This window comes from Cervus elaphus, chromosome 27 (assembly GCF_910594005.1).
Source record: "Cervus elaphus chromosome 27, mCerEla1.1, whole genome shotgun sequence".
In the NCBI taxonomy this organism is placed as follows: domain Eukaryota; kingdom Metazoa; phylum Chordata; class Mammalia; order Artiodactyla; family Cervidae; genus Cervus; species Cervus elaphus.
Genome location: NC_057841.1, coordinates 28,775,562 through 28,803,518, shown reverse-complemented (window position 1 = coordinate 28,803,518; position 27,957 = coordinate 28,775,562). Strand labels below are relative to the sequence as shown.

The 27,957-nt window shown below is 34.2% G+C and overlaps 1 protein-coding gene across 5 annotated transcripts in view; it reads left to right on the top strand.

Moving 5' to 3' along the window:
• RNF138 (ring finger protein 138) overlaps window positions 1-18,826 on the top strand; it is a 46,415-nt gene extending 27,589 nt beyond the window's left edge. For 3 of the 5 annotated variants that reach the window (XM_043889276.1, XM_043889275.1, XM_043889274.1), the window contains 5 exons: window positions 1,709-1,824; window positions 8,034-8,090; window positions 10,794-10,905; window positions 14,911-15,018; window positions 16,577-18,826. In XM_043889276.1, coding sequence (XP_043745211.1) covers window positions 1,709-1,824; window positions 8,034-8,090; window positions 10,794-10,905; window positions 14,911-15,018; window positions 16,577-16,645 — 462 coding nt within the window. In that variant the 3' untranslated portion in view covers window positions 16,646-18,826. The remainder of the gene's footprint in view (window positions 1-1,708; window positions 1,825-8,033; window positions 8,091-10,793; window positions 10,906-14,910; window positions 15,019-16,576) is intronic. The other 2 variants (XM_043889277.1, XM_043889278.1) reach the window with 2 other exon arrangements.
• The last annotated feature ends 9,131 nt before the right edge of the window (window positions 18,827-27,957 follow it).

Genomic DNA, 27,957 nt, shown 5'->3' with positions numbered 1-27,957 from the left:
TAATTGTCTTGGTGTGTACTGTTTTGAAGAGAAATTATTTAGGTTGGGAATAGGGTAAAAAAGGCCAGAAAAGCTGTGACTGTACATCTTCCTAGATAATAAACTTACTGAGAAGAGACCAGAAGATACGTCCTTGAATTTGCCATAATGTTTAGCATGGCATTTTTTCAAAATAATCACTCTTGATTAACCTACTAAATGAACTGAATGAACAAACTGGCATTTAACTCCCTTAAACCCCGTTCTGGTACACTTTCAGTTCTTAAGTAGTTTTTCTGGTAGCATTATTATTGTAATTTTGCCTGTAGAAATGGGCCAAATGGATTATGTAGTCATGGGGAACTCTCTAACTGCCCACTGTACTTGGATATTTATGTGTTTATCTAAAAAAATCACAAAGTATTTGGCAGAAAACTCCTTACTTTTTAAGGAACAGATGGAAAAAATCAGGTATTGGCAATTAACCGACATTATTTCTCCAATCTGGATTTTATTTTGTCATTTGGAGAGAGAGTGAAATGGTGAGAGGTAGTTAGGCTTTGAGTATATTGGTTTATTTAAAGATTTATCACAGCCACTTTCTCAAACAGCTAATAAAGTCATTGAGCAAAACCAATTGCTGTTTTATGCATTCACACAAGACATACCTGATTTTCCATCTCTTTGAGGGAGGTGTTAACTGACAAGGCAATGAAGTGAAGTTGGAAAATATACTTGAAATTTCTGGCTCTGCTCCTTAGAGAGAAACTGAAAAATGTTCCAAGTGTTAATTTGGGAACTTAGTTTTTTAAAGCATTTTCTAACTCTGCCAGGTTACAGTAGTTAAAGAGAGAAAAATATGCCCAGTGCCATGAGGCAACTTCTTAATAATTTTTAATATTACTTTGTGTCTATTAATAGTATTTTCAAGTGTAAAATTATTTATTAATTTATAGGGTCAGTTTATGGACAGTTGGACTCATCTCCATTTTCTCTGCATCTAATGGACAGAAACTTACTTCTTATTTTTAGAATTAAATCATTTACTTTAAAAAAAAAAAAAAAACTTGTTTAAATGGAATATTTACTTACCTGTTTTTGTCTTGTTTTTTTCCTCTTGTTGGCAGTGTCTCAAATCTTAATGAGTTCCCTTTTAAACTAAAAGTCACAATACATTAAAGATTTTTTAAATTTATGTTTAATATGGTGAAAATACATAATGTAAAATAGCCTTTTCTTAGTTTTTTTTTTAATAAGTGAAAGATTATGGTAAACCTTATTTTTTTATATAATAAACATCTACATATATTTCCATTTGCTAAGGAAACATGATATGTATTTGATATATATGTGTTAAGTATATATGTACACACATATATACACAATTTAATGAGGCATCAAGTGAACAATTAAGAGTGCAGTATTATGAATGGTAAGGTAGAAAACATACCATTTTTAAGTGTACAATACAGTGGTATTAAGTACATTTACTGTATTGTGTAACAGTCACCGCTATCTGTTTCCAGAATTTTTTCATCATCCCAAACAGAAAATCTGTACCTGTTAACTTGTAACTTGCTGTTCCCCCCGTCCCGCCATCTTCCCAACCCCATCTAGTAACCTATGTTCTACATTATCTCTCTGAATTCTCTTGTGCCTTATAGAAGTGGAATCATATAATGTTTGTTCTTTTGAAAGTCACATTGCTTTTTTAATCAATAATTTACAGATTAAATTCTATCGCATGAGACATCATTACAAATCTTGTAAGAAGTATCAAGATGAATATGGTGTTTCTTCTATCATTCCAAACTTTCAGATCTCTCAAGATTCAGTAGGGAACAGGTAAGTAATATTTATTTTTATCATTAAAATGGAAATTTGGGGGAGGCTATGTAAGGTATTTTTTGTTTTATTTATGTGTGTTTATATTTTTTAATTGCCTGTCTTCATAAGTTTGACACATGTTAAATTGAATCTGGGAAATTGTGCTCAACTTAAGCTTATGTAAGAATTATTTTAAGAAAATTTACATGTTTGAGTAAAAAATAGATTTGTGAATTGAAGGTATTTTCTTTTGCAGGTGAAATTACTTGAAAACTAGAGGAAATCCCTTTTCAGTAATGTCTTTGCAAACTAGAATCTTTTTACTAGTTGTTTGAAATTTTTATTTTGATAAAAAATGTCATGTAAAAAGGAGACTTGGTACTATTATTAGTTCTATTTTAGTCTCAATTCTTTTAAAGCTAGGTTTTGGTTTGATATGTATCTTATTGTCTCAGGTTTATGTATATTAAACATTTTTATGAAATGTATTTTATGCATAAGAATGGCCAGAATGCACATGTGTGGTTTAAAAATTAGTCACAAAGCAAATCCCTGGTTATTCACTAACCCATATCAAAAATTAGATAGCATTTTCCAGCCCCTTAGAGTCTCCTTGAATGCCCATGCTCCATTTGAACCCCATATTCCCAGAGATAATCACTATCCTCTTTTTTGGGTTATTCATTCTTTTGTTTTCTTTATAGTATTACCACCCATGGATGTATCTCTAAACAATGAAATGTTTTATTTTTAAAAACTCAACAGCAAGCACACACAATTGTGTAAAGAAAGGCAGTATTGGCAGTATTATAGAAAGGCTCCCAGGAGACGATATGTTAAGCAAAGTCTTTAACATTTTATTTTAGTAGCATTTCATTTCACTTGTTGCTAATTTTCAGTAATTTAACCACTCTTAAGCACTCATAGTATAATAAAGCTTCTTCTCAACTCCTTAGTTAAAACTGTTCTGGTAAAGGTCTTTCATAATTTTTTGATCACTTGTTTTTTAGGTTACTAGCCTTCTCATTTTACTTGGCTCAGTGTCACTGGATGAAATTGGTCACTCCTATTTTGTGATTTTTTAAAATTTCTTTTTATCCCCTTAGGTTCATTCCTTCTGATTTTTTTTTTTAAGTTGTACTTCTGCTGTATTGGAATTACTCAACAATTTTTTATTAACTCAGTAGATTATTCTTAAGTGCCGGGATTATCTTTGTCTTGTTCAACAATCATGTCTCTGTCTCTTAGCGAAGTTCCTAGTATATGATGTGGGCAGTCACGGCTTGTTAAATAACTCAGTTTTCTTCTCATGAGACATGCCTTCTTCCCTCTTATTCCCCAGGTCCAGCTGGTCGTAGGTAATAGCAGTATTCCTTATCTGTATTCTTCTTCTACCCTATTGTCATTTCCCCATCAAGTCTCCATCATCTCTCACTTGAACTGTTGGAGTATTCTTTTGGTTGGTGATCCTCCTTTAGTCTGTCCTGCATGCTATTGTCAAAGTGTATTTCAGAAGTGTAGCTCTGACCTTTTTCTCTGTCTTTGTACCTTCCCTCTGTACCTTGTCAGTGACGTCCCATGGCCCCATAGCAGTGTTTCTCATCCTGAATTCCATTAGCCAGTAACAGCTCTGTGAACTACCTAAACTGCCATTTTGTGTGTAGGTACTATGTGTACATTTTTCTGGAGAGAGAATATAAAAATTCTCAAGGGATTCCATTATCTAATTCAGCAGCTAGCTTAATAAGACAAAATCCCGTATTCTAAAGCCCTTTCTTATTTGCCCTCACCTTTCTTTTTTAGCCTTTGTCTTTCTTGGTTATTCATTACTGCATCATATGCCTTAGCTGTGTTGAGTTATTCCCACCATATCCTTTCCATTCTTGAGAAACAGAATAACTTAGTTGTTAAACATGAAGGCTTGGAGCCAGACTGCCTGGGTACCAGGCTCTTTCCTTTACTAATTGTATGAGTTTGGCAAGAAAGTGTACCTCAGTTTTTTCATTTGTTTGAAAGAGAAAGGGGTAGTGATGATACTATTAAACACCTTATTAGATTGGGAGTCAATAAATAAATAAATAGATTGGTCAATATTGTATTAACCAATAAATAGATTAATACAAGTAAAACAATCAATTTTAAGCTTTTTTTTTTTTTTCCTTTTCTGTTTTGGTCACACCATGCAGCTTGTGGAATCTTAGTTCCTTGACCAGGGATTGAACCTGCGGTCTCAGCAGTGAAAGTCCCAGAGTCCTGACCACTAGTTGTAAAAGTTGCTCAGTCGTGTCTGACTCTTTGTGACCCATGGATTTAGTTCATGGAACTCTCCAGGCCAGAATACTGGAGTGGGTAGTCATTCCCTTCTCCAGGGGATCTTCCCAACCCAGGAATCGAACCCAGGTCTCCCACATTGCAGGCAGATTCTTTACCAACTGAACCACAAGGGAAGCCCCCTAACCACTAGACCTCTAGGGAATTCCCTAAATGCTAGTTTTTAATTATCATCATCGTCATAATCATCATCATTCCCTCACCTCCACACTTTCACCCCCGTTCTAACCCATACTCTTTGCCAGCTAGTGGACTTTTTCTTCTCTTAGAAAACTTAGATCAAGTGTTAGTTACTCTGAAGTCTTTCCTGTTTACTTGTCTGTCTTTTTTTTTTAAATCTAGTATTAATAGAATGGGCTTCCTAGTCTTATTCATGGTGTTTATATCCTGTGCATTTGTTTTGGATGTATAATGTGAGGTAGGAAAAGTTTTCCCCAGATGATAACCATTTGTCCTAGTACCATTCATTGAGGAGTCTATTCATTCCCACTGATTTATGATGCCATTTTGGTCCTATACATCTCTATTCTTTTCTGTTGCTTCATTTACTCCTCAAGAACCATGTTACAGTAATTATTGTGGCTTTAACAGTAGGTTTTATTATCACATCAGCTAGGGAAAGTTCTTCTTGTTGTACTTACTAAATTGTTTCTCTTATTTTTAGCTCTTTGTTATTCCACATGAATTTTAGGATCAGACTTTTGGGCTTCCCAAAAATTCCTGTAGAGGTTTTAATTGGCAGCATTGTTTGAATTTACTGAAATCATACATTAATTTGGAGAGAATTGGCATTATGTGACACTTATTTTTCCCACCATTTCCCATCTGTTTGTCTCTCCATTAAAAAAAAAATGCACTAAAAGAGGTCCATGTAGAGCACACATGAGTATGTTCTAGTATATCCTTTCCTGGCTTCCCAGGTGGTGCTAGTGGTAAAGAACCTGCCTGCCAATGCAGAAGACTCAAGAGACATGGGTTCAATCCCTGTGTTGGGACGATCCCCTGGAGAAGGAAATGTCAACCCACTCCAGTATTCTTCCCTGGAGAATCCCATGGATAGAGGAGCCTGTTGGGCTGCAGTCCTTGAGGGGTGGGAAAGAGTCAGACACGACTGAGCGCACGCACACACGCAAGCGCACACACACACACACATACACACACACACACGCATCTTTTCCTAGTAGTAGTGACAGTGAAAGTGTTAGTTGCTAGGAAAGCCTTTAGTTTTTGTTGCTGTACAAATCTTTTTTTTTTCTTGTTTTGTAATCTTAAGTGGTTATTACTAGTGAGTAGGAATATTAAGGATTTTTATGTAATTTAATTTTGTATTTAGAAACCTTGGTGACTAGTTCTAATAGTTCTAAATAATTTTCCTATGTATTCTTTTGGATTTATTAGGTAGAAACTTATTTGGTTTGTCAGTGCAATTTTGTTTCTTACTGCTTTATTTCATACTTGATTTATTGTATTAAATAGGATCTCTATCAGTATTAAATAACAGGTACCTTTTAAAAATTCTTGATTTAGTGGGAATGTGTCTAAAATTTTATTATTAAGTTTAGTTGTTTACTACAGTTTTTTAACATAGATATTCTTCATCTGTTCTGTGATTCTGTCATCCTAAATTTTAAGATTTCTCCATAGAATAGTTCTTACTCAAATTAGAATCTTTTATGTGGTTATAAAAGTATGTATGTCTGGCTCCATTCCCAGATAGTCTGCTATCTAAAGTTTAGGCATTTATATTTTTAAAAGCATTGTGGGTGATCAGAGGGTTTTTTGTTTTTGTTTCCATTTATGGAGGTTGAATTTTATTGAATGGTTTTTCTGTATCGGATAAAATGATCGTTTTTTAAAAATTGATAATATGGTTGCCAGTAATAGATATTCTATTGTTGAGCTCATTCATATGTTTCTAGAATATACGAGTATGCTACCAGTAGTAGTGTAGGCATGATACAGGATAGTCAGGAAGAGCTAGAATGATGATGATAACTAAGTAATAATGGAAAGTAGAGAACTCTAAGAGGAGGTGGAAGGGAAAAGCATTTTAAAAGGGCATTAACTTTGATATTAAAATGCTTTAAATTGGAAGTTTTGTGATTGTGTATCCTACCAGTGGAAAAAATTGAGACTATACTCCCAGTATGTGTGTGTTTATTTTAAGACTAAGCATGTATTTTATAGTACTGATTGATACTTTATTTTATAAAACATGCAATAGTTAAGATGAAAAAGTTACTTTAAAGAGAAGTTTGCACAGCAGAAACCAACACAAAATTTTTAAGCAATTTTCAACCAGTTAATAAGTTTGCTTTATTTAATGGTATAAAATATTTTCATTCCTAAAGTTTTAATAGTGTTTTTATTGAAAACAATATTGCTGACTATGATTTCTAAAATTTCTTAAAATCTTGATTTAATACAGTGACAATAATTTAAAGATTTGATTTAGATCCAAATCTTTAGATTATTGATACTTGGTCTTGATGACTATCATGGCTGAAAAAGATACCTACAACACACAAAATAATAGATCCAAATGGAAGAAATATGTCATAGTTTGAGATTCCTATATTTTTCAGTCCTGTTTGATAAATATCAGAAGGGCTTTTGTTGAAATTTTTATCTTCTTTGATGTTACAGTTATTCTTACAAACCATTTGAAAGTTTTTATAATGTTTTATAAGGGCATGTTCAAAACCCAATGATTATATTTATTTGGAAGATTTGAAAACAGTTTAAAAATCTGTTACCAAGTATAGATATGAGACTTAAAAAAAAACAGGTGACATCCTGTTTTTGGTAAAGTCATAACATCCTTTTAATGAATGTAATCTCCCTAGTGTAAATTTATTTTAAAAGCAGTTTTTAGTTTCCACCTTTACCTGCAGAAACAGATTAATAACTGCTAAAAAGATACAAAATAATGGTTAATAGCCTTCTATTTGAGTATGAAATCAGGGAAGCTTCCTTGCAGAGAATATGTGTGGAGACACAACAACAGTATTTTCCCAGAAGGGAAATGACTGTCATTGGAGAACATCTGTTAGGTAGATGATGTTGCTTGTCATTCTATTAAAAGAAAAATGAATAATCAGTTTTCTAAGCTTTACAACTCTTTAACTCTGATACTCAGATGTAAGCAAAGCTCTTGTGTGGTACAGTTTTTTTGGTCCACTGCCTATCTCATTTTTATTTTAATGTTTCTGCTATTGGAAGGTCTTGCTTTTATAAAATTGACTACATTGATAAAATTCTGTAATGCATAGCTGACAATCCCCATAGCATGCCCACCTTTCTTGGGATTTCTCAAATACTGCAAGTGACACATGACACTGGCATGGGGTCCGAGTGAGGACATCAAGTTGTTTTGTATGTTAAATGTCAGAAAGTCTAATTTTTGGAAAATATAAACATAGTGAACATTCAAATATTTTCTTAACCTCCATTTTGGATGCTGCAACTTTAAGCTATGTCCTAGTTACAAGCCAGAAAGTTCACAAATTCTTGATCCTGCCCCAGCATTCAAAAACTTACTAGTCCAGGTAGAGGTAGAGAGTCTCTTAATTTGAAAGTCTAAAGGACCTGGGGAAATATTCATGCTGTGGATTTAAGATAATTCTGCAGAATTCTGTATTCTTTATACTTTTGTAACTATGTCTAAGTTAATTTCTAGAGGATATGATAAGGACATTATAAGCAGTCTTCTTACCAGAATTTATTTAAAAATAATGCCATAATTATGTCATAGTTCAGAACTATTTGAAGTTCAGGCTTTTCAAACAAATTCAGACTAGTTGTCTTCATTAGCAGGTAATAAATCTGTATCGTGCTTTATTACTTGAGGTATTAACTTCTCTTCCCTCCCCCACCCCCTACCAATGATTCTTAAGTAACAGAAGTGAAACATCTGCATCTGATAACACAGAAACTTACCAAGAGAATACAAGGTAAGCTTTGGAAATTTCTATTACTTTAGTAAATAATACCCATCATTTTGTAATGATGGATTTTTATTTTTTATTTTTATTTTTAAAAAAATTTATTTTAATTAGAGGCTAATTACTTTACAATATTGTGGTGGTTTTTGCCATACATTCACATGAATCAGTCATGGGTGTACATTTGTCCCCCATCCTGAACCCCCCTTCCACCTCCCTCCCCATTCCATCCCTCAGGGTCATCCCAGTGTACCAGCCCTGAGCACCCTGTCTCATGCATCAAACCTGGACTGATGATCTATTTCACATATGATAAGATACACGTTTCAATGCTATTCTCTCAAATCATCCCACCCTCGCCTTCTCCCACAGAGTCCAAAAATCTGCTCTTTACATCTGTGTCTCTTTTGCTGTCTCGCATATAGGGTCATCATTACCATCTTTCTAAATTCTATATATATGTGTTAATGTACTGTATTGGTGTTTTTCTTTCTGACTTACTTTGCTCTGTATAATAGGCTCCAGTTTAATCCACCTCATTAGAACTGATTCAAATGCATTCTTTTTAATAGCTGAGCAATATTCCATTGTGTATATCTACCACAGCTTTCTTATCCATTTGTCTTGAAAGCATTTCCCCTAGAGTCAGGAACAAGACAAGGATGCCCATTCTCACCACTACTGTTCAACATAGTTTTGGAAGTTTTAGCCACAGCAATCAGAGAAGAAAAAGAGATAAAAGGAATCCAGATTGGAAAAGAAGAAGTAAAACTTTCACTGTTTGCAGATGACATGATCCTCTATGTAGAAAACCCTAAAGACTCCACCAGAAAATTAATAGAGCTAATAAATGAATATAGTAAACTTGTAGGATAAAAAATTAACACACAGGAATCCCTTGCATTCCTATACACTAACAGTGAGAAAACAGAGAAATTAAGGAAACAATTCCATTCACCATTGCAATGAAAAAAATAAAAATACTTAGGAATAAATCTACCTAAAGAAACAAAAGACCTATATATAGAAAACTATAAAACACTGATGAAAGAAATCAAAGATGACACAAATAGATGAAGAAATATACCATGTTCATGGATCGGAAGAATCAATATAGTGAAAATGAGTATACTACCCAAAGCAATCTATAGATCCAATGCAATCCCTATCAAGCTACCAACGGTATTTTTCAGAGAACTAGAACAAATAATTTCACAATTTGTATGGAAATACAAAAAAACCTTGAATAGCCAAAATAGTCAAGAGAAAGAAGAATGGAACTGGAGGAATCAACCTGCCTGACTTCAGGCTATACTACAAACCTACAGCCATCAAGACAGTATGGTACTGGCACAAAGACAGAAATATAGATCAATGCAACAAAATAGAAAGTCCAGAGATAAATCCACACACGTATGGACACCATATCTTAGACAAAGGAGGCAAGAATATACAATGGAGAGAAGACAGTCTCTTTAACAAGTGGTGCTGGGAAAACTGGTCAACCACTTGTAAAAGAATGAAAGTAGAATACTTTCTAACACCATTCACAAAAATAAACTCAAAATGGATTAAAGATCTAAACGTAAGACCAGAAACTATAAAACTCCTAAAGGAAAACATAGGCAAAACACTCTCTGACATAAACCATAGCAGGATCCTCTATGACCCACCTCCCAGAGTAATGGAAATAAAAGCAAAAATAAACAAATGGGACCTAATTAAACTTAAAAGCTTTTGCAAAATGAAGGAAACTATAAGCAAGGTGAAAAGACAGCCTGCAGAATGGGAGGAAATAATAGCAAATGAAGCAGCTGACAAAGAATTAATCTCAAAAATGTAGAAGCAACTCCTGCAGCTAAATTCCAGAAAAATAAATGACCCAATCAAAAAATGGGCCAAAGAACTAAACAGACATTTCTCCAATGATGGATTTTTAAATTAAAATTTTTAAATTCAGTTAAGTCATCAGACATAATGCTGGAAGTTAGCAGTTTAGAAAGAAATCAGTTGGTTTACGGATCACATTAAATTAGAAGTAGTTAGCTTTTCTGTGTCACTGTGGTCAGGTTTCTTCCATGCATAATTTATGCAAAGTTGTCAGTATTGAACTGTCCCTTGCTGAAATTGAGGGATTAAAAGCCAGTGATGTATGATCCTCAAAATATTTTGAAATGTTGATCATTTTGATAATTGATATTTTCATTTTTCTGTGAATTTTGTGTGTATACTCTTACAAACTAGGATAAATTACAGTTATATACCATATTTATGGAAGTCTTTTAAAAATTTTAATTTCCTAGATATGGTGTTTCCATACGGATACAATGGAATATTTAAAATTTTCAAGAGATATACAGTGATGTCTATTGGTTACATTAATGACTGAATTAAGTTGTTCAAATCTACTTAATAAATGGGACAACTGGGTTTGTTTTTCTTTTTGTTAAGGCCTATTTTAGAGGCACCATGAGAAAGTTTTTCCTAGACAATAAGAGAACTGTAAACTAAGATTGTCTGGGAATATCTCTTGTAGATTAAATAATGAAATAAGTAAATACTGAAAACGTAGTTTTCAAAAAATGAGAGAATCTTTAGTTTGGTAATTGTAACTTTTAAAGAAAGAAATAGTAATTGATCAAAAAATAGGAGTGCATCATTCTTACATTACAATTTCAAATTCAGTATGCTTCATTTAAAATTGTTTTATAGTTCTTCTGGGCATCCTACCTTTAAGTGTCCCTTGTGTCAAGAATCAAATTTTACCAGACAGCGTTTACTGGATCATTGTAACAGTAATCACCTATTTCAGATAGTTCCTGTGGTAAGTATGTATGTTTACGACAGTCTTCTGTTTAAGGTATGCTGTTCTATTTATTTCCCTTCATCTGTACATGGGACAGTGGTTAATTTAGATTTGGATGGGGCATTATCAGTAAGGTATATTTTGTCATCAAAAGATTGATAACTATGAAGCAAAATGAGATACTTAAAATTCTAGTAACTAGGAACTTCCCTGGCAGTCCAGTTCAAGGGGGTAGGGGTTCGATACCTGGTCTGGGATCTCTGAGATCCCACCTACCTTGTGGCCAAGAAATCAAAACATAAAACAGAAGCATACTGTAATAAATCAGTAAAGACTTTAAAAATTGTCCACATCAAAACAAAAAAAAATCTTATTAAAAAAAAAAAAAATCCCAGTAAGTATAAGAAGAGAGAGGCTTATTGTGAGGGTAAAGTAAGATCAGAACTTGGAAAAGTGCAGAGTGAGGAAAGGTGCACTGAGGACTCGTTACTGAGGGGAGCTTTGTAAACGGTGTCTTTGCAGAATGCTGGCGCTAGTGGTGAAGAACCCACCTGCCAGTGCAGACAGGTAGAGACATGGGCTTGATCCCTGGGTCAGGAAGATCCCCTGGAGAAGGAAATGGCAACCCACTCCAGTAATCTTGCCTCAAGAATCCCACGGGCAGAGGAGCCTGGCGGGGTACAGTCTGTAGGATTGCAGTCAGACATTACTGAAGTGACTTAGCACATAAGCACACACAGAATGTGGTACATTCTACATGAGAACATAAAGCAAAGAAGGAAAAGAATCATACTTTCTTTTTGATGGATTCATATCTTTTTGATGCCCTTTTGAGGATGTATGGGAAGTGGTGGGACCTTTCTGATGATGGAAGGAGGTAGAGGGGAGTGCAGGATTCCACCATTGTGTTCATGGGCCTCCAGCTCCGACATGAGTTTCAGTTTCAGCTGTGGGTGAAACACAAACTGAGCTGGAAGAACTACTTCCCATTTTGATACGTAAATGTTTTCCTTAGAAGTTAGAAGGAAAATATAGATAAAATAAGGATCGTGTATACATCTAAGCAATTTTAGTGGCTATACTAGAGAAAAGTTGTGGAAGAGTATGGCTCAGTATGCCCTCGAAGACCCATGTGTTGTCATGGAGATACCCCATCTACTTTCCTCATTAGGAGAGAGTCTGTCACTGTTTAGCAGTGCCAAAAGACATCTCTAGGGAAAATCACATATTTAAGAGATTTCATTTGTTTTATATTGCATTAGTGATTTTTTTGTTGCTGCATTATATTCAATATAGCACAATCTTTGTCTATAGTCCGGTTACTGAAGTTCTGTTTTGTTTCATTTCTGTCTAATTCATTCACTTTTTAAGATGTAGTTTAAACCTTTAGGGGCTTCCCTTGTCGCTCAGTTGGTAAAAGAATCCACCTGCATCGTGGGAGACCTGGGTTTGATCCCTGGGTTGGGAAGATCTCCTGAAGAAGGGAAAGGCTACCCACACCCGTACTCTGGCCTGGAGAGTTCCATGGACTGTATAGACCATGGGGTTGCAAAGAGTCAGACGTGACTAAGCAACGTTCACTTTCACTTTCAAACCTTAAGGATACAATTTAAAGCTTCCTTTCCTTTCATCTTATAAATGATGTTGAACTAGTAATAATTATTATATGACAGTTTTTTTATGACTCTAATGAGAATATATTCTGTTGTTCAGTCACTAAGTTATGTCTGACTCTGCAACCCCTTGTACTGCAGCATGCCAGCCTTCCCTGTCCTTCATTATCTCCTGGAGTTTGCTCGAACTTACATCCTTTTGAGTCGGTGATGCTATCTAACCATCTCATGCTTTGCAGCTCCTTTCTCCTTTTCCCTTCACGCTTTCCCAGCATCAGGGTCTTTTCCAGTGAGTTGACTCTTCGCATCAGGTGGCCAAGTATTGGAGCTTCAGCTTCAGCATCAGTCCTTCCTATGAATATTCAGGATTGATTTCCTTTAGGATTGACTGGTTTGATTTCCTTGCAGTGCAAGGAACTCTCAAGAGTCTTCTCCCATACCATAGTTCGAAAACATCAATTCTTCGGTGCTCAGTCTTCTTTATGACTCAACAAATGTGAGAACATCTGTACATGACTATTGGAAAAATTGTAACTTTGACTATATAGGCCTTTGTTGGCAAAGTGATGTCTCTGCTTTTTAATATGGTTTGTCATAGCTTTTCTTCCAAGGAGCACGAGTCTTTTAATTTTATGATTACAGTCACCATCTGCAGTGATTTTGGAGCCCAAGAAAATAAAACCTCCCACTGTTTCCATTTTTTCCATTTGTTTGCCATCAAGTATTGGGACCAGATACCATGATCTTAGTTTTTTGAATGTTGAATTTTAAGCCAGCTTTTTTTTACTCCTCTTTCACCTTCATCAAGAGGCTCTTTAGTTCTTCTTCAGTCTCTGCCATTAGAGTGGTATCATCTGCTTATCTGAGGTTGCAGATACTTCTCCTGGCAGTCTTGATTCTAGCTTGTGATTCATCCAGCCTGGCATTTTGCATGATGTACTCTGTGTAGAAATTAAATAAGCAGGGTGACAATATACAGCCTTGACATACTCCTTTCCCAGTTTTGAACCAGTTCATTGTTCCATGTCTGGTTCTAACTTTTGCTTCTTGACCTGCATATAGGTTTCTCAGGAGGCAGGTAAGGTGGTCTGGCAATTTCTTAAGAATTTTCCAGTTGTGATCCACAAAGTCAAAGGCTTAGCGTAATCAATGAAGCAGAAGTAGATACTTTTCTGGAATTCTCTTGCTTTTTCTGTGATCCAGTGGATGTTGGCAGTTTGATCTCTGGTTCATCAGCATGAGCATTACCTTGCTAACGTGAAATGAGCACAGTAGTATGGTAGTTTGAACATTCTTTGGCATTGCCCTTCTTTGGGACTGGAATGAGAACTGACCTTTTCCAGTCCTGTGGCTTTTGCTGAGTTTTCCAAATTTGTTGGCATATTAAGTGCAGCACTTTTTAACAGCATCATCTTTTAGGATTTGAAATATCTCAGCTGGAATTCCATCACCTCCACTAGCTCTGTTCATGGTAATTCTTCCTAAGGCCCACTTGACTTCATACTCCAAGATATCTGACTTTAGGTGAGTGGCCATTCCATAATGGTTATCTAGATTATTAAGATCTTTTTTGTCCAGTTCTGAGTATTCTTGCCACCTCTTCTTAATCTCTTTTGCTTCTCTTAGGTTCTTGCCTTTTCTGTCCTTGATTGTGCCCATCTTTGTATGACATGTTGCCTTGGTATCTCTGATTTTCTTGAAAAGATCTCTAGTCTTTCCCATTCTATTGTTTTCCTCTGTTTCTTTGCATTGTTCACCTAAGAAAGCTTTCTTATGTCTCTTTGCTATTCTTTGGAACTCTGCGTTCAGTTGGGTATGTCTTTCCCTTTCTCTGTTGCCTTTCACGTCTCTTTTCTTTTCTCAGCTGTTTGTAAGGCCTCCTTAGATAACCATTTTGCCTTTTTGCATTTGTTAAACCAAAATCACAGAAAGCTAACCAAAATGATCACATGGATCACAGCCTTGTGTAACTCAGTGAAATTATGAGCCATGTGGTGCAGGGCCAACCCAAGACAAATGGGTCATGGTGGTGAGTTCTGACAAAATGTGGTCCATGGCGGGAGTGGCAAACTACTTCAGTGTTCTTGCTTTGAGAGTCCCTTGAACAGAGAATACATACTGGTTAATGGTAATTGTCATTACAGTTGGTTAAGGCTGGATGTGGTGTTTTTGTTAAAAAGTAGAATAATCAGATTTAAGTAACAGAATATATAATACCTCTCTTTTTATTGTGTTGCATCAGATTAGTATACTTTATCTAAGGTAATTTGGTCTAGAAATAATCTAGTCATGAAATTTGGCCCTTAGAAGTGCTTTATGTAAAATTTTTTGGTAACATGTTTTAATACTTTCAATAATAATGTTAAGTTATTTTCATTATTTTTTATTTGAAATATTCTGTTTCTTATAGACGTGTCCTATTTGTGTGTCTCTTCCTTGGGGAGATCCTAGCCAGGTTACTAGAAATTTTGTTAGTCATCTAAATCAAAGACATCAGTTTGATTATGGAGAATTTGTGGTAAGTGAATTTTTCAATATTAAGAAAATACTTTTTAAATATTGAAGTCACATTAACCTTTCAGTCTAGATGAATTTTGAGGTGAAATACTGTATCATGTTGGATGAATATAGAGCAAGTTCTGTTGATTTTATAATAACATAGGTGAACTTTGGTTTGTATAAATGGTGAATTTATTGTCCACCTCCTATACTAGAGAGATTATTAATAGAGGACTAGCAAACCCCCGGATTAACAAGATGCTCATTTATATGAATATTATCTAGATTTAAGAAAAATTATACCTGCTAGAAAAGTAAAGTTGGTATGACAGCTAGAGGATGTATTTCTTGTGTAGTATAAATAGCTTGTTAAACTCATAATATCTACATGTGAGAGACATTCTTTTTAAAAATGCAGAGCTTATTTATTAAGTAATGAAAGTGAGAGTGTTAGTCACTCGGTTGTGTCTGACTCTTTGCAGCCCCATGGACTGTAGCCCACCAGACTCCTCTGTCCATGGAATTGTCCAGGCAAGAATACTGAAGTGGGTCCCTACTCTAGGGGATCTTCCTGACCCAGGGTAAAGCCAGGTTAAATAGTAGATTCTGGCCTTAGTTCACTGCTTTAACAGAGTACATGAGGGAAGTTATATAAAAATGGATCTCCAGAGCAAAGCATGAATTTAATTTTCACTTCCCAAATGTGTCTTGATAGTTTAAAAAAATTAGATGACTTTTATTAATTATGAATTTGCATTTTATTCATCTTCAGTGAATTAAAAGTCTTATTAAGATTCAGCCTGACAAAAAATGGTTCATATTTGTTTTCCTGTTTAGGTGAGCACAGGCATGGGCAATTGAGATTGGCTGGAACAGAATTTACACATCCCTGCCCCTCAGTGTTGAAATTACATCATTCTTGATATATATTTTTATTTTGTATAATTTCTACTTTTTAGTGATACTGTATAAAAATGGTCAAATATATGTAGAATTCAGGTGTAGTCTGATAATTTTAGCATTTTTATGGTATAATTATGGATTATTCTGAATTCTCAATGTAAGAAAGGTTACTGCATCTGGAGAATTATGTTTGGAAAAACAAAAATATATTTTGTGAACCACTTTTGATCTGATTGTCAGATTGTTTTACCTTGCCACAGAAGAACATTTAATTTTAATTATTCGAGTTGTAAAAGAGGAGGCCTATTTTAAAGCAAATCCATGGACCATAATTGAAAGGAAACAGAATTTTTTAAGTTAAGGAGTAATAGTATAATCAGATTGAGTGGACTTTAGTTATCTTTATATTATGATTAAGATGCTGTTAATTCAGGTTAGCATCAGACATTCTAACTCTCAAATTTCATTCTCTGCTGATCCTCTCTTTTGTTTATCAGTTTTTATAAATAGTTATAAATGAATTTTAAAATTTTAGATCTTATATTTTAAGTTTATGTTGTAACATAAACGATTTCAAGTATATGTAATGTGTATCAAGATGTGTAATGTATTGGGCAAAGTATTGAATAATTGAGTATGTTTTTCCTAATGACATGTTAATGTTACATTTTTAGAATCTTCAGCTAGATGAGGAAACCCAGTATCGAACTGCTGTTGAAGAATCTTTTCAAGTAAACATCTGAAGGCTGTAGAAACCTCTGCATCTTTGTACCTGCAAGTGCCATCTTTAAGGAGAAAACTACATGAAGTCACCATTTCAATAACTTGATGTGTATATTAATAAAAGTAATTCAGTCTATTGTTTTAGTTTAATTGAAAAAGGTGGGCCATGTAAAAACTTAATTCTTTTGATAAGTTAAAAGATAAAACTTAGGACATTGTCTTTATAAACATTAAAAGGATTATATTTCATTAATAGTGAAAAGAGAATCCCTATTGTACTTATCTTTTTTGCATTAAATATTCTTGAATTTTTCCTTGCTTTTGAAATTTGGTGCAGTTCCTCCCATTGACATTATTGTACACAGGTAACACAGTACCAAATTCTGAATGATGTGATTAATATAAACCTAACAAAACTGAGCCAGTTATTTGAGTTGCAAATGGAGACTTGAAGTGCTAAATGAAACAATCCAAAGGAAACTTTTTTAAATACAGATTCTAGCTAAAGAATTCAACTATAAGAAAATTGTATTTATATAATGTTTAGTATTTTTGAAGACTAGTGAGATTTCTTTAATAATTTTAACTCTTTAAAAAGCAAAAGCTCATTGTATAGATATTTCCTTTTTGCTGCTAGAAGGAAATATCAAGAGAAAAATTGATTTCTTTGGTGAACAGTTGGTAATGTCAAATCTTGTTTGTTTGGCTGACTAATTTGTAAGCCTCAAGTACAGTAAGCTGAATTACAGCTCTTTGGCCTCAGAATTTTCAATAACAGAATTGCTGGTTAGCTATGATGAACCTTTTATTAGAAACTTGCAGTTGGTGATATTACATTCTCTCTATATATTTAAATGAGAGGTTTGACTTCGTCTCAATTTAGAAATTTGTTCAAAGCTCAAGATGTGTATGTATATATACATGCACTTTTGTATGTGTATATACACATGTAAGCATGCAATTTGTCTGGTTATATGCAGAATTTCTATTAAGATTTTTAAAAGGGACAAGTAATATGGGGTTGATGTGTTTATCTGAGTTGATTAAAATTTTGTATGTTACCAAAATTTTTAAAGTAACAGTCAAATGCTAAGTTGTCTACTTGGCTACTCTGACACCTTAAAAATTGAGTTTACACACCTACACAATTATATGTTTATATGGTGCTCATTTGTTATCTTAAAGATAATGCGGGACTATAGTAGTGAGATGGATCCTACCAGCCACTCTGTTTCACTACATTTTAGTCAAAATTGAGTTCATTCTTAGTATTCATTGATGAAAGTCATAAAATAACTTGTACTAGACGGCCCAAATCACAGAAAAAAGCTGAAGAGTGGATTAGCTGACATTCCATACTAATATAATTGTTTATGCTTTCTTTAAATTAAATAACTAAAAGAACATAAAATCTCAGAAGTAGTTTGCTGCTAATATATACATATGTTGTATAAAAAGGTATATTTTGGTTTTGTTAAAACCCTTGTTGACTTTTCTACAGTGAATGTTTTTTTAACTTGATTTAATAAAAATGTTAATTTTGAAACGGAGTTTTGTAAAAACCTTTTTCAGTCAAATAGTAATGACTTTATTTATGGGTAGTAATAGCAATCACCAAAAAAGCCATACATCTTAACATATGCCTTGTTTCTGTCATCCTAAAGAGTGATGTTTACTATGTGCTTGAACGTTTCTCTGTGGTTACATGAGTGTAATTATAAGAATAGCTGTTTAATGAACTCTTTTTTAAAAGACTTTTGACTATAGATTTTTCCAGTTTAAAGCAATAACTTCAGTACTTTCTTTCAGAATTTAGTACTTCCAGTATGTCAAGTAAAACCATTCTAAGATTTGAGAACTTCTTTAAAGGAAAATTATAGAGATCATCTTGATGAAATTGTGTTTTGAAGTTTGTGGATTAGTTAAATACCATTTTATTGTCTTGTGTGTCTTTCATAAACATTTTTTCATAAGGAAAATACCAACTTTTACTCGCTGTTACCTGGGAACTCCTCAGTATGGAAATATTTGTTGAAAACCTCCCATCCTTTGAGCAGGTTTAGGAATAGGGAGGAAACTGTTGATACTTTACACCTAAGTTTCACAGTACCACTTAACAGGCCTCAAAAGTTTATGTTGTTAAGCAGAGTCTTATTTGAGATGTATTGCTTTATTTTTCAATTAAACATGGTTTTCTCCTACTTGTGTGTCTAATTAAAATTTTGTCTAGAGGCAAACATGATAACATTTAACTCTTGTAACTCATCCTGGAAGACATGTAGGAGATAACCCATTATTTTGCATTTAAAAACGTGGATAGGAGAAAGCTACCACATGCTGATACTGTATGTTGGGAGTAACTTTACAAACCTATTTTATCTTTATTTCAAATGTTAATCAACTTATAAAGCTATTTTATCAAGTGTTCACACAGCAGGATTTTCAAGCCCTGCAATTTAATAGCAACCAGGCAGAAAGCTAGTTAACTGGTTAACAGACATTTTTTAATGGAAAAGTTACCCTTAAATAAGGTATCAGGGTTATAAGAATGTATTGCCAAACACAGTGTCATACACCTGTTGCATGCTTAGTAAGTATTACAGTCTTCAGTGAATCATAACTTGATAGGAACCCCTTAGGGCTGCTACTCAAAGAATAAACCCTCTGGAGGTGGTGACATTTGTAGAAAAGGTGTGGCCCAGAATACATGTGAATACATACAGTATAAAACTTCTAATAGAAATATGAATTAAAAACTCATTCTGTGATACCACTTAGTATGCAATGTAATTTTCTAATTAGGTAGTGCAGTTCTGAAAAAGATGGGGAATAGAAATGAGTTTTATCAAGGGATTAAAAGAGGATACAGAGAATCCCATAAATCCTCTTATTGAGTGACAACTTGCCACTAATATCACAAATTGTTTTGCCTGTTTTTATACTCTTATGGGGGAAGCACTCAGTAAAGATTGTATCCAGATACTTTTGTTCAATATTGTTTTGAAATGTCTAGATCAGTTTTTAGTCTACAGATGCCTACAAAAACTTGTCTTTTGTCCAGAACAGAAAAGCTAAAAAGTTGCTTCTAAAGCTACTTTTAAATATTTCTGTGTGAAAATTAAGTGAATTACAAGTGGTTCTTTTTTCATGTATGTTGACTCCTAGTGGTTCCACATCTAGGTAAAACCTGAAAACTGACTGGTCTTCCTTTTGTAATAACTGGAAAAACAGGTGAAGAGTGTAACCAAATGGTTTTCCACTGAAACCAGGTAAGAACCTGACCTTTCTCATACTGTTTTCAAGGGCATTTTGTTAGGAACAAGATTTTAATAAATATGTCAGGACTGTATTTTCTGGCAGTAGTGTGTAACACTACCAATAGAAGCTTAAAAAGGGCTGCTGCAGTTGATACAGAAGAAGGGAGTAGGTGTATCTTCATGGGATACTAAAAGCTCTTAAAACAAGCAAGCCTAGTTTCTTGGACTAGGTAGCCTGGTTTTGATGGTTCTGCAAGTTGATAACACTTCCTGTGGTTTGGAACAAATTGTGTAGCCTCTCACCTCTGGACTGTGGAGATTAGGAGTTAATATGCAGAGTTCCTGAAATAGAGCCTGTTGTCTTTACTATTACTGTGTATTCAGTACAAATTTAACAGTTATGTTTACATCTGGCAGGTCTCTTCAATTTCTGTAAAATTTTGTTTGTAAAATCTGGATTTTTGTTTTGTTTTTTACAATTTTTTAAGGATTTATTTATTTTTTTATTGAAGGATAATAGCTTTACAGAGTTTTGTTGTTTTCTGTCAAACCTCAACATGAATCAGCCATAGGTATACATATATCCCCTCCCTTTTGAACTTCCCTCCCATCTCCCTCCCCATCCTACTCCTCTAGGTCGATACAAAGCCCCCGTTTGAGTTTCCTTAGCTATACAGAAAATTCCTGTTGGCTATCTATTTTACATATGGTAATGTAAGTTTCCATGTTACTCTTTCTATACATCTCACCCTCTTCTCCCCTCTCCCCATGTTCACAAGTCTATTCTCTATGTCTGTTTCTCCATTGCTGCCCTGTAAGTAAATTCTTCAGTACCGTTCTGTATACATGCGTTAGAATACGATATTTATCTTTCTGTCTCTGACTGACTTCACTCTGTATAATAGGTTCTAGGTTCATCCACCTCATTAGAATTGACTCAGAGGCATTCCTTTTTATGGCTGAGTAATATTCCATTTTGCATATGTACCACAACTTCTTTATCCATTGATCTGTCAATGGACATCTAGGTTGCTTCCATGTTCTACCTATTATAAATAGTGCTGCAGTGGGATACATGTGTCTTTTCCAATTTTGGTTTCCTCAGGGTATATGCCTAGGAGTGGGATTGCTGGGTCATATGGTGGTTTTATTCCTAGTTTTTTAAGGAATCTCCATACCATTTTCCATAGTGGCTGTATCAATTTACATTCTCACCAACAGTGCAAGAGTGTTCCCTTTTCTCCACACTCTGTCCAGCACTTATTCTTTGTAGACTTTTTGATGATGACTGTTCTGACCAGTGTGAGGTGGTGTCTCATTGTAGTTTTGATGTGCATTTCTCTAATAATGAGCAATGTTGAGTGTCTTTTCATGTGTTCATTAGCCATCTGTATGTCACCTTTGGAGAAATGTCTGTTTAGGTCTTTTTCGCACTTTTTGATTGAGTTTTTTGTTTTTCTGGTATTGAGTTGTATGAGCTACTTACATATTTTGGAAATTAATCCTTTGTCAGTTGTTTCATTTGCTATTATTTTCTCCCATTCTGAGGGTTGCCTTTGTCTCCAAGAAGTACAAATAATCCAGAAAAAGAAATTTTAAATAAAAAAATCTTTAAAAATAATCTTTATAAAGAATAATCAGCTGATTGTCATCCTGTTGAGAAGAAAAAAGTACAATATTTGTAATATTAGCAGATGACTTGAATAGCTTTTATATGATTGCCTAGGTTATTTGGTTGTCTCTATAAGACCCCCCCCTTTTTTTTGTAAATTTTTTTGATGTGGACCATTTTTAAAGTTTTATTGAATTTGTTGCAATATTGCTCCTGTTTTATGTTTTGGCTTTTTGGCTGCAAGGCATCTTGGGCTCCCTGATCAGGGATTGAATCCATAACCCCTGTATTGAAAGGTGATGTCTTAGCCACTGAACTGCCAAGGAAATCACTAACCTTTAAGGTTTTAAATTGTTTTTCTGACCTTTTTGAAAAGTTCATGAATGTTTGTTTAGTGTTACTTTATACCAACCATTTTCTGTTTTCAGATAGACTATCAAGCTCATTACATTAACGTTAATGTTTTTAGTGGAAAATAACTTAAAAAATGTTTCATTGAGAGTAGTGGCATTGTTTGGCATCTTAACAGATCTCTTTTAATATCTCACTTAATGAAAGACTGCACTTGGGTGTTAATCGCTTAGTCATGTCCAACTCTTTGTGACCCCGTGGACTGTAGCCAATTAGGCACCTCTGTCCTTGGGGATCTCCAGGCAAGAATATTGGAGTGGGTAGCCATTCCCTTCTCCAGGGGATCTTCCATACCTAGGGATCAAACCTGGGTCTGTGGCATTGCAGGCAGATTCTTTACCATCTGAGCCACCAGGGAAGTCCCTGCCCTTGAATGCATGATGTAAAAATTAGTATGTTCGGTGCCACTGCCTTGATTCATATAAGGCATTAACACCACCAGTAACACACTAAGGCAATTAAAAATCAGTATTTTTATGAAAATATTTTTGATCTTATAGACCCTTGGAAGTGTTCATGTTCAGAAACTATTTCGCCTTCCCAAGGGTTCATGCACCACCCTTTTGATAGAGAACATGTTTTGTAAGTTAAAATTGTTTTAGCACATTCTTTTCATTTTCTTAATGGTGTGAAGTACAAATTTTTGGATTTTGGTGAGTTCAATTTGATCATTTTTTTCTTCCTTTCATGGTTCTGTGTCTTTTTTTTTTTTTTTTTGGTTCTGTGTCTTATATAAGAAATCTTTGCCTAACCCAGGGTGTCGGAGTTTTTAATGTTTTCTTTTTAAGTTTTATTGTTTTTGCTCTTCCATTTAAGTCTGTAATCTCTTTAAGGTTGATTTGTGTATGGCATGAAGTATAGTTCTTGTATGGAGATAGCCAGTACATGACTTTCCTTTTCACCAAAGAATTCCCTTGGCACCTTTGATAGCAATCTGTTGACCATAGTAACAGGATTTATTTTAGGACTCTGTGTTCTTTTCTATTCATCTATATTTGTCATTATGCCAGTACGACACTGTCTTGATAATTGTAACTTTATGGTGAGTATTGGAATCCATAAGAAAGTCCTCCAACTTTGTTCTTTGTCAAAACTGTTTTGTTTGTTACAGGTCTTTTGCATTTCCATGTAGATTTTAGGATCTACTTGGCATCTGCAAGAAGTATGGTACATTCTTTTTTATTTATTGAGGTAAGATTGGTATATGACACCATATAAGTTCCAGATATACAAAGTTTTGTAAATTGATAATTGTATATGCTATAAAAGTAATCACCACCATAAGTCTAATTATCATTCATCACCATGCACTTGATCCCATTCACCCATTTCACCCTCCCTGCCATTTCCCTTGCTTTCTGCTGTGCACCAGTCTGTTCTCTGCCAATGAGTTTGTATATGTTTTGTTTCACGTGATTTTTTTTTAGATTCCACATACAAGTGAAATCACAGGGTGTTTGTGTTTCACTTCACAAAATATCCTCAAAGTCCACCTGTGTCTTAGATGCCATGTCTTTTATGGCTAGTATTCCATTGCTAGATTTGCTTCAGTGTTCCATTGCTACAGTATTGCCTTGTAAAGATTTACTTCAAATCTTTATGTACATTGCTTATATGTAATGCATCTTCTTTATCTGTTTACTTCTTGATGGACACTTGGATATCTTGGCTTAAATAAATAAAACTGCCATGGATATAGGAGTGCATATATCTTTTCTAGTTTGTTTTCATATTCTTCAGATAAATACCCAGAAGTGGAATAACTGGATTATATGGCAGTGTTATTTTTTGAGGAACCTCCATACTGTCTTGCATGGTGGCTGCACCAATTTAATATTACCAGCAGTAGTCTACAGGGGTATCCCTTTTCTCCACATTCTCTCCAACACTTGTTATTTCTTGTCTTTTTGATTATAGCCAGTCTAACAGTTTTGTGATGATACCTCATTATGATTTTTATTTTCATTTTCCTGATAGTGATGTTGAGCATCTTTTAATGTACCTCTTGGCCATCCATATATCCTTTTTTGGAAATATCTATTCAGATTCTCTACCTATTTTTTAAATACTTGCTTTGTTGTTGTTGAGTTGTAGTATAAGTTATTTGTATATTTTTGACATTAACCTCTTATCAGATATATGAGTTGTGAATAACTCCTCTCATTCCATAGATAACCGTATCATTTTGTTGATAGTTTCCTTTTCTGTGAAGAAGCCTTTAGATTGATGTTGTCTTATTTATTTCGCCTTTGGAGTCAGATCTAAAAACAAAAATTGCTAAAACAGATGCCAGGGAGGTTACTGCCTCTGTTTCTTTTAGGAATTTTATGATTTCAGGTCTTAACTTCAAATCTTTAACTCCATTTTGTGTTAAGTTTTGTGTATGGTGTAAGATAGTGGTCTAGTTTCATTCTTTTGCATATGGCTGCCCAGTTTTTCAACACCGTTTATTAAACAGACTGACCTTTCTCCCGTTGTATGTTCTTGGCTTCTTTGTCATAAATCAGTTGTCCATATATGTATGGGTTTATTTCTGTACTCTATTCCATTGATTAGTGTGTCTTTTTATACTCATCCCATATTGTCTTGATTACTGTAGTTTTGTAGTATATCTTGAAATCAAGGATCATGATCCTTCCAGCTCCGTTCTACTTTCTCAGGATTGCTTTGGCTATTCAGGGGTCCTTGTGGTTCCATACAAATTTTAGAATTTGTTCTATTAAAAATTCACTGAAATTTTTATAAGATTTGCATTGAATCTGTAAACTGCCTTAGGTAGTCTGGACACTTTAACAAAATTCTTCCAATCCATGACCTTAGAATATCTTTCCATTTCTGTCTTCTTTAATTTCTTTCATCATGTCTTACACTTTTTTGGGGAGGGGTGGCATACTGCACAAGCAGGACATGACATGAGGGATCTTAGTTCCCCAACTAGGGATTGAACCCACACCCCCTGCAGTGGAAGCACAGAGTCTTAATCATTGTACTACCAGGGAAGTCTTGTCATACAGTGTTCAATGTGCAAGTCTTCTACCTTCTTGGTTAACTTTATTCCTAAGTATTTTGTTCTTTTCTATACAATTGTAAATGGGATTTTTCTTAATTTCTCTTTCTGATACTTTGTCACTAATGCATAGAAATATCACGTTTCTATATATTAATTTTATATCCTGCAAGTTTATTGATTTTGTGTATTTCTAACAGTTTTTTGGTAGTTTTTAGGGTTTTCTGTAAGTAATATCATGTCATCTGCCAGTTGTGGCAGTTTTACTTCTTTCTTTACAATTTGAATACCTTTTCTCTTTCTTGCTTAATTGCTGTGCTAGAACTTCTAACACTATATTGTTTCTTTTTGGCTGCACTGTGCAGCTTGCCCCTGGCCAGGGATTGAACCTGTGTCCTTAGCAGTGAAAGTAGAGTCCTAACCACTGAACTGCCAGAGAATTCCCTCCAATTCTGCATTGAATACAAGTGGGAAGAGTGGTCATCCTTGTCTTGTTCCTAATTGTAGAGGAAAATCTTTCAGCTTTTCACTGTTGAGTATGTTAGCTGAGAGTTTGTGATAAATGTCTTTAATTTTGTTAAGGTATGCCCCCTCGATACCCACGTTGTTGAGAGTTTTTATCATTAATAGATATTGAATTTTGTCAAATGCTTCTCTGCATCTAATTGAGATGATAATACTACTTTTACTCTTCAGAAATGTGGTGCATTCTTAAATGTAGAAATTCCCTTAAAAATCAATCTTACATATTTAATGAACCCATAATGAATGTAGTATGGTGTAAAAAAGATTTTTGTTATAGTATGTAATCTTGAATATAAGAAAACACTAGTTTTCTGAATATTTACATAGTCGGATTTTATTAACAAAAATATTCCTAGAAAGTACTGTTGGAGAACTGACACATTTTCTACTTATGATTGCTTATTGCTTACCTAGAGTATAAGTAAGATACTGTACTGTTTCCTAACACATTTGTTCCTTAAAAAAAACTACCATCCTACAAAGATAACATCCTTAAGCAACATCCTACCCATTTCTTTTAAAAACTTGTGTATTTAAAGTAGAAGGCTTTCTGTTGGTTGTTCATCCGTAAGTGTATCAGTCCTCTGTCTAACCTACTTGTTTGTTGTTGGAAATTACATTTTTGTGTGCTAGCTGGTGGTTTTTAAAAATTTACTTGAAAAAGTTGTTTTCAGGATTCTGCAAAACAATTATTTTATACAACATTAGTCAGATTTAAGTTTGCAGTAAGTCCATTTTTTGCTTGTATGTGTTGGCATAATGTTTTGCCTTGAAAATGTAATACTGTTTACAACATTTGAACATTGTTATGTTAATCAATATTCAGATACTTTTTAAAAATAAATAGCTTGCTTTTAGCTCGTTCCTTCTTGGTAAAATAAAGACTTCCTGAAGATTTCCAAGTTACTTCACTTGGTGGAATGAACATCTGAGTGAACCAGCACCCCCCCCCTCCAATCTTGTGGTGTGCATTTGCACGAGTACAGGTTTGAATTTTGCATTTTTTAATTGATTCTATTTTCTTACCTGACTCCTCATATTTTTTCTTATTTTTAATATTACTAAGTAATTATGCCCCATTTGTGCCTATTTTTAAAAAATAAATATATGTACATATTGCATTCTAGTTTTATTTCCTCTTTAATGAATGATCTTGTCTTGATTTAAACCCAGTTAACTTCCCAGGGATCTGCCGTCTTCCTCTAAAAGTTTTACCTTTAGAGCCTGAAGTGTGCTTCAGAAAATCTTTCTCATGATTCCTTTAAACAGAAAAAGCCAGTCTTAATAGTGAATGAATGACCTAGAAGCCTATACTCTTGAGAAAACTTTGGGTTTGAAACTACGTCCCATCATATATTAACTGTCATCTTGGGTAAGTCATTTAATCTGTATAATACAATCTCAGTTTCCTATCTGTGAAATAGCAGTGCCCTGCCTCAGAGAGTCATGGTGAAGATTAAGACAATGCTTGATATGTAGTAAGCATTCCATTTCAGCCCTTTTTAATCTACTTTTATTTCTTTTCTCCTGAGAAGTTGAAAAACTTAGGCTCAATATTTCAGCTTTTATAAATACCTTTACCTATTATTCATTTTTGTAGTATAGTTAGGAAAATATCTAAAAACAAAATAAAATACAACTTAAAATGTACCCTGTGTACATGATATTAACCACTTGTTTCTAAATGGTTAAGAATGCATGGATCCACCATGGGGAAAATTGTCTTTATAAAGAACAGTAACTGGGACAACCAGTGAAATTTGTATGTTGACCATGTATTAGGTAATATTTTAACATTTCCTGAGTTTGGTGGTGTATTGTGGATATGTATACATAGTTTTATGAGAAACTGCCAAGTTTGTTCAGCTATACCTTTTTACCAACCATGTATGAGGGATTCAGTTTCTACACATCATCACCAGCATTTGGTATTTTGAATATTTTTTTTTTAATTTTAGCCATTCAGATAGGTATATGATGATATCTCATTGTGGTTTTAATTCATGTTTTCCTAATGGCTAGTAATGTTGCATCTTTTAATGTGTTTATTTGCCATCTGTATGTCCTTTTTAGTAAAACATCTGTTCATATCTTTTGCCCATTTTCCAACTGGATTATTTTTTTCTCTGCTATTGAGTTTAGAAAATTCTTTATATATTCTAGGTCCAAGCCTTTTGTCATATATATGGTTTGCAGATATTTTATCCCAGTCTTGGTTTCTCTTTTTTCTTCTTAAAAAGGTTTAAAGTTCTACATTTTGTTGTTGTTGTTTAGTTGCTAAGTCGTGTTTGACTCTTTGCCACCCCCATGGACCTGGCTCCTCTTTCCATGGAATTTCCCAGAGAAATGGAGTGGGTTGCCATTTCCTTCTCCAGGGGATCTTCCTGACCCAGGGATCAAACCCGTGTCTTCTGGTTGCTGGATGGATTCTTTACCACTGAGCCACCAGGAAAGACCCTTTAAATTCTGATGAAGTACAATTTATTGATTTTTCTTTTATGAATTATACTACACACATAA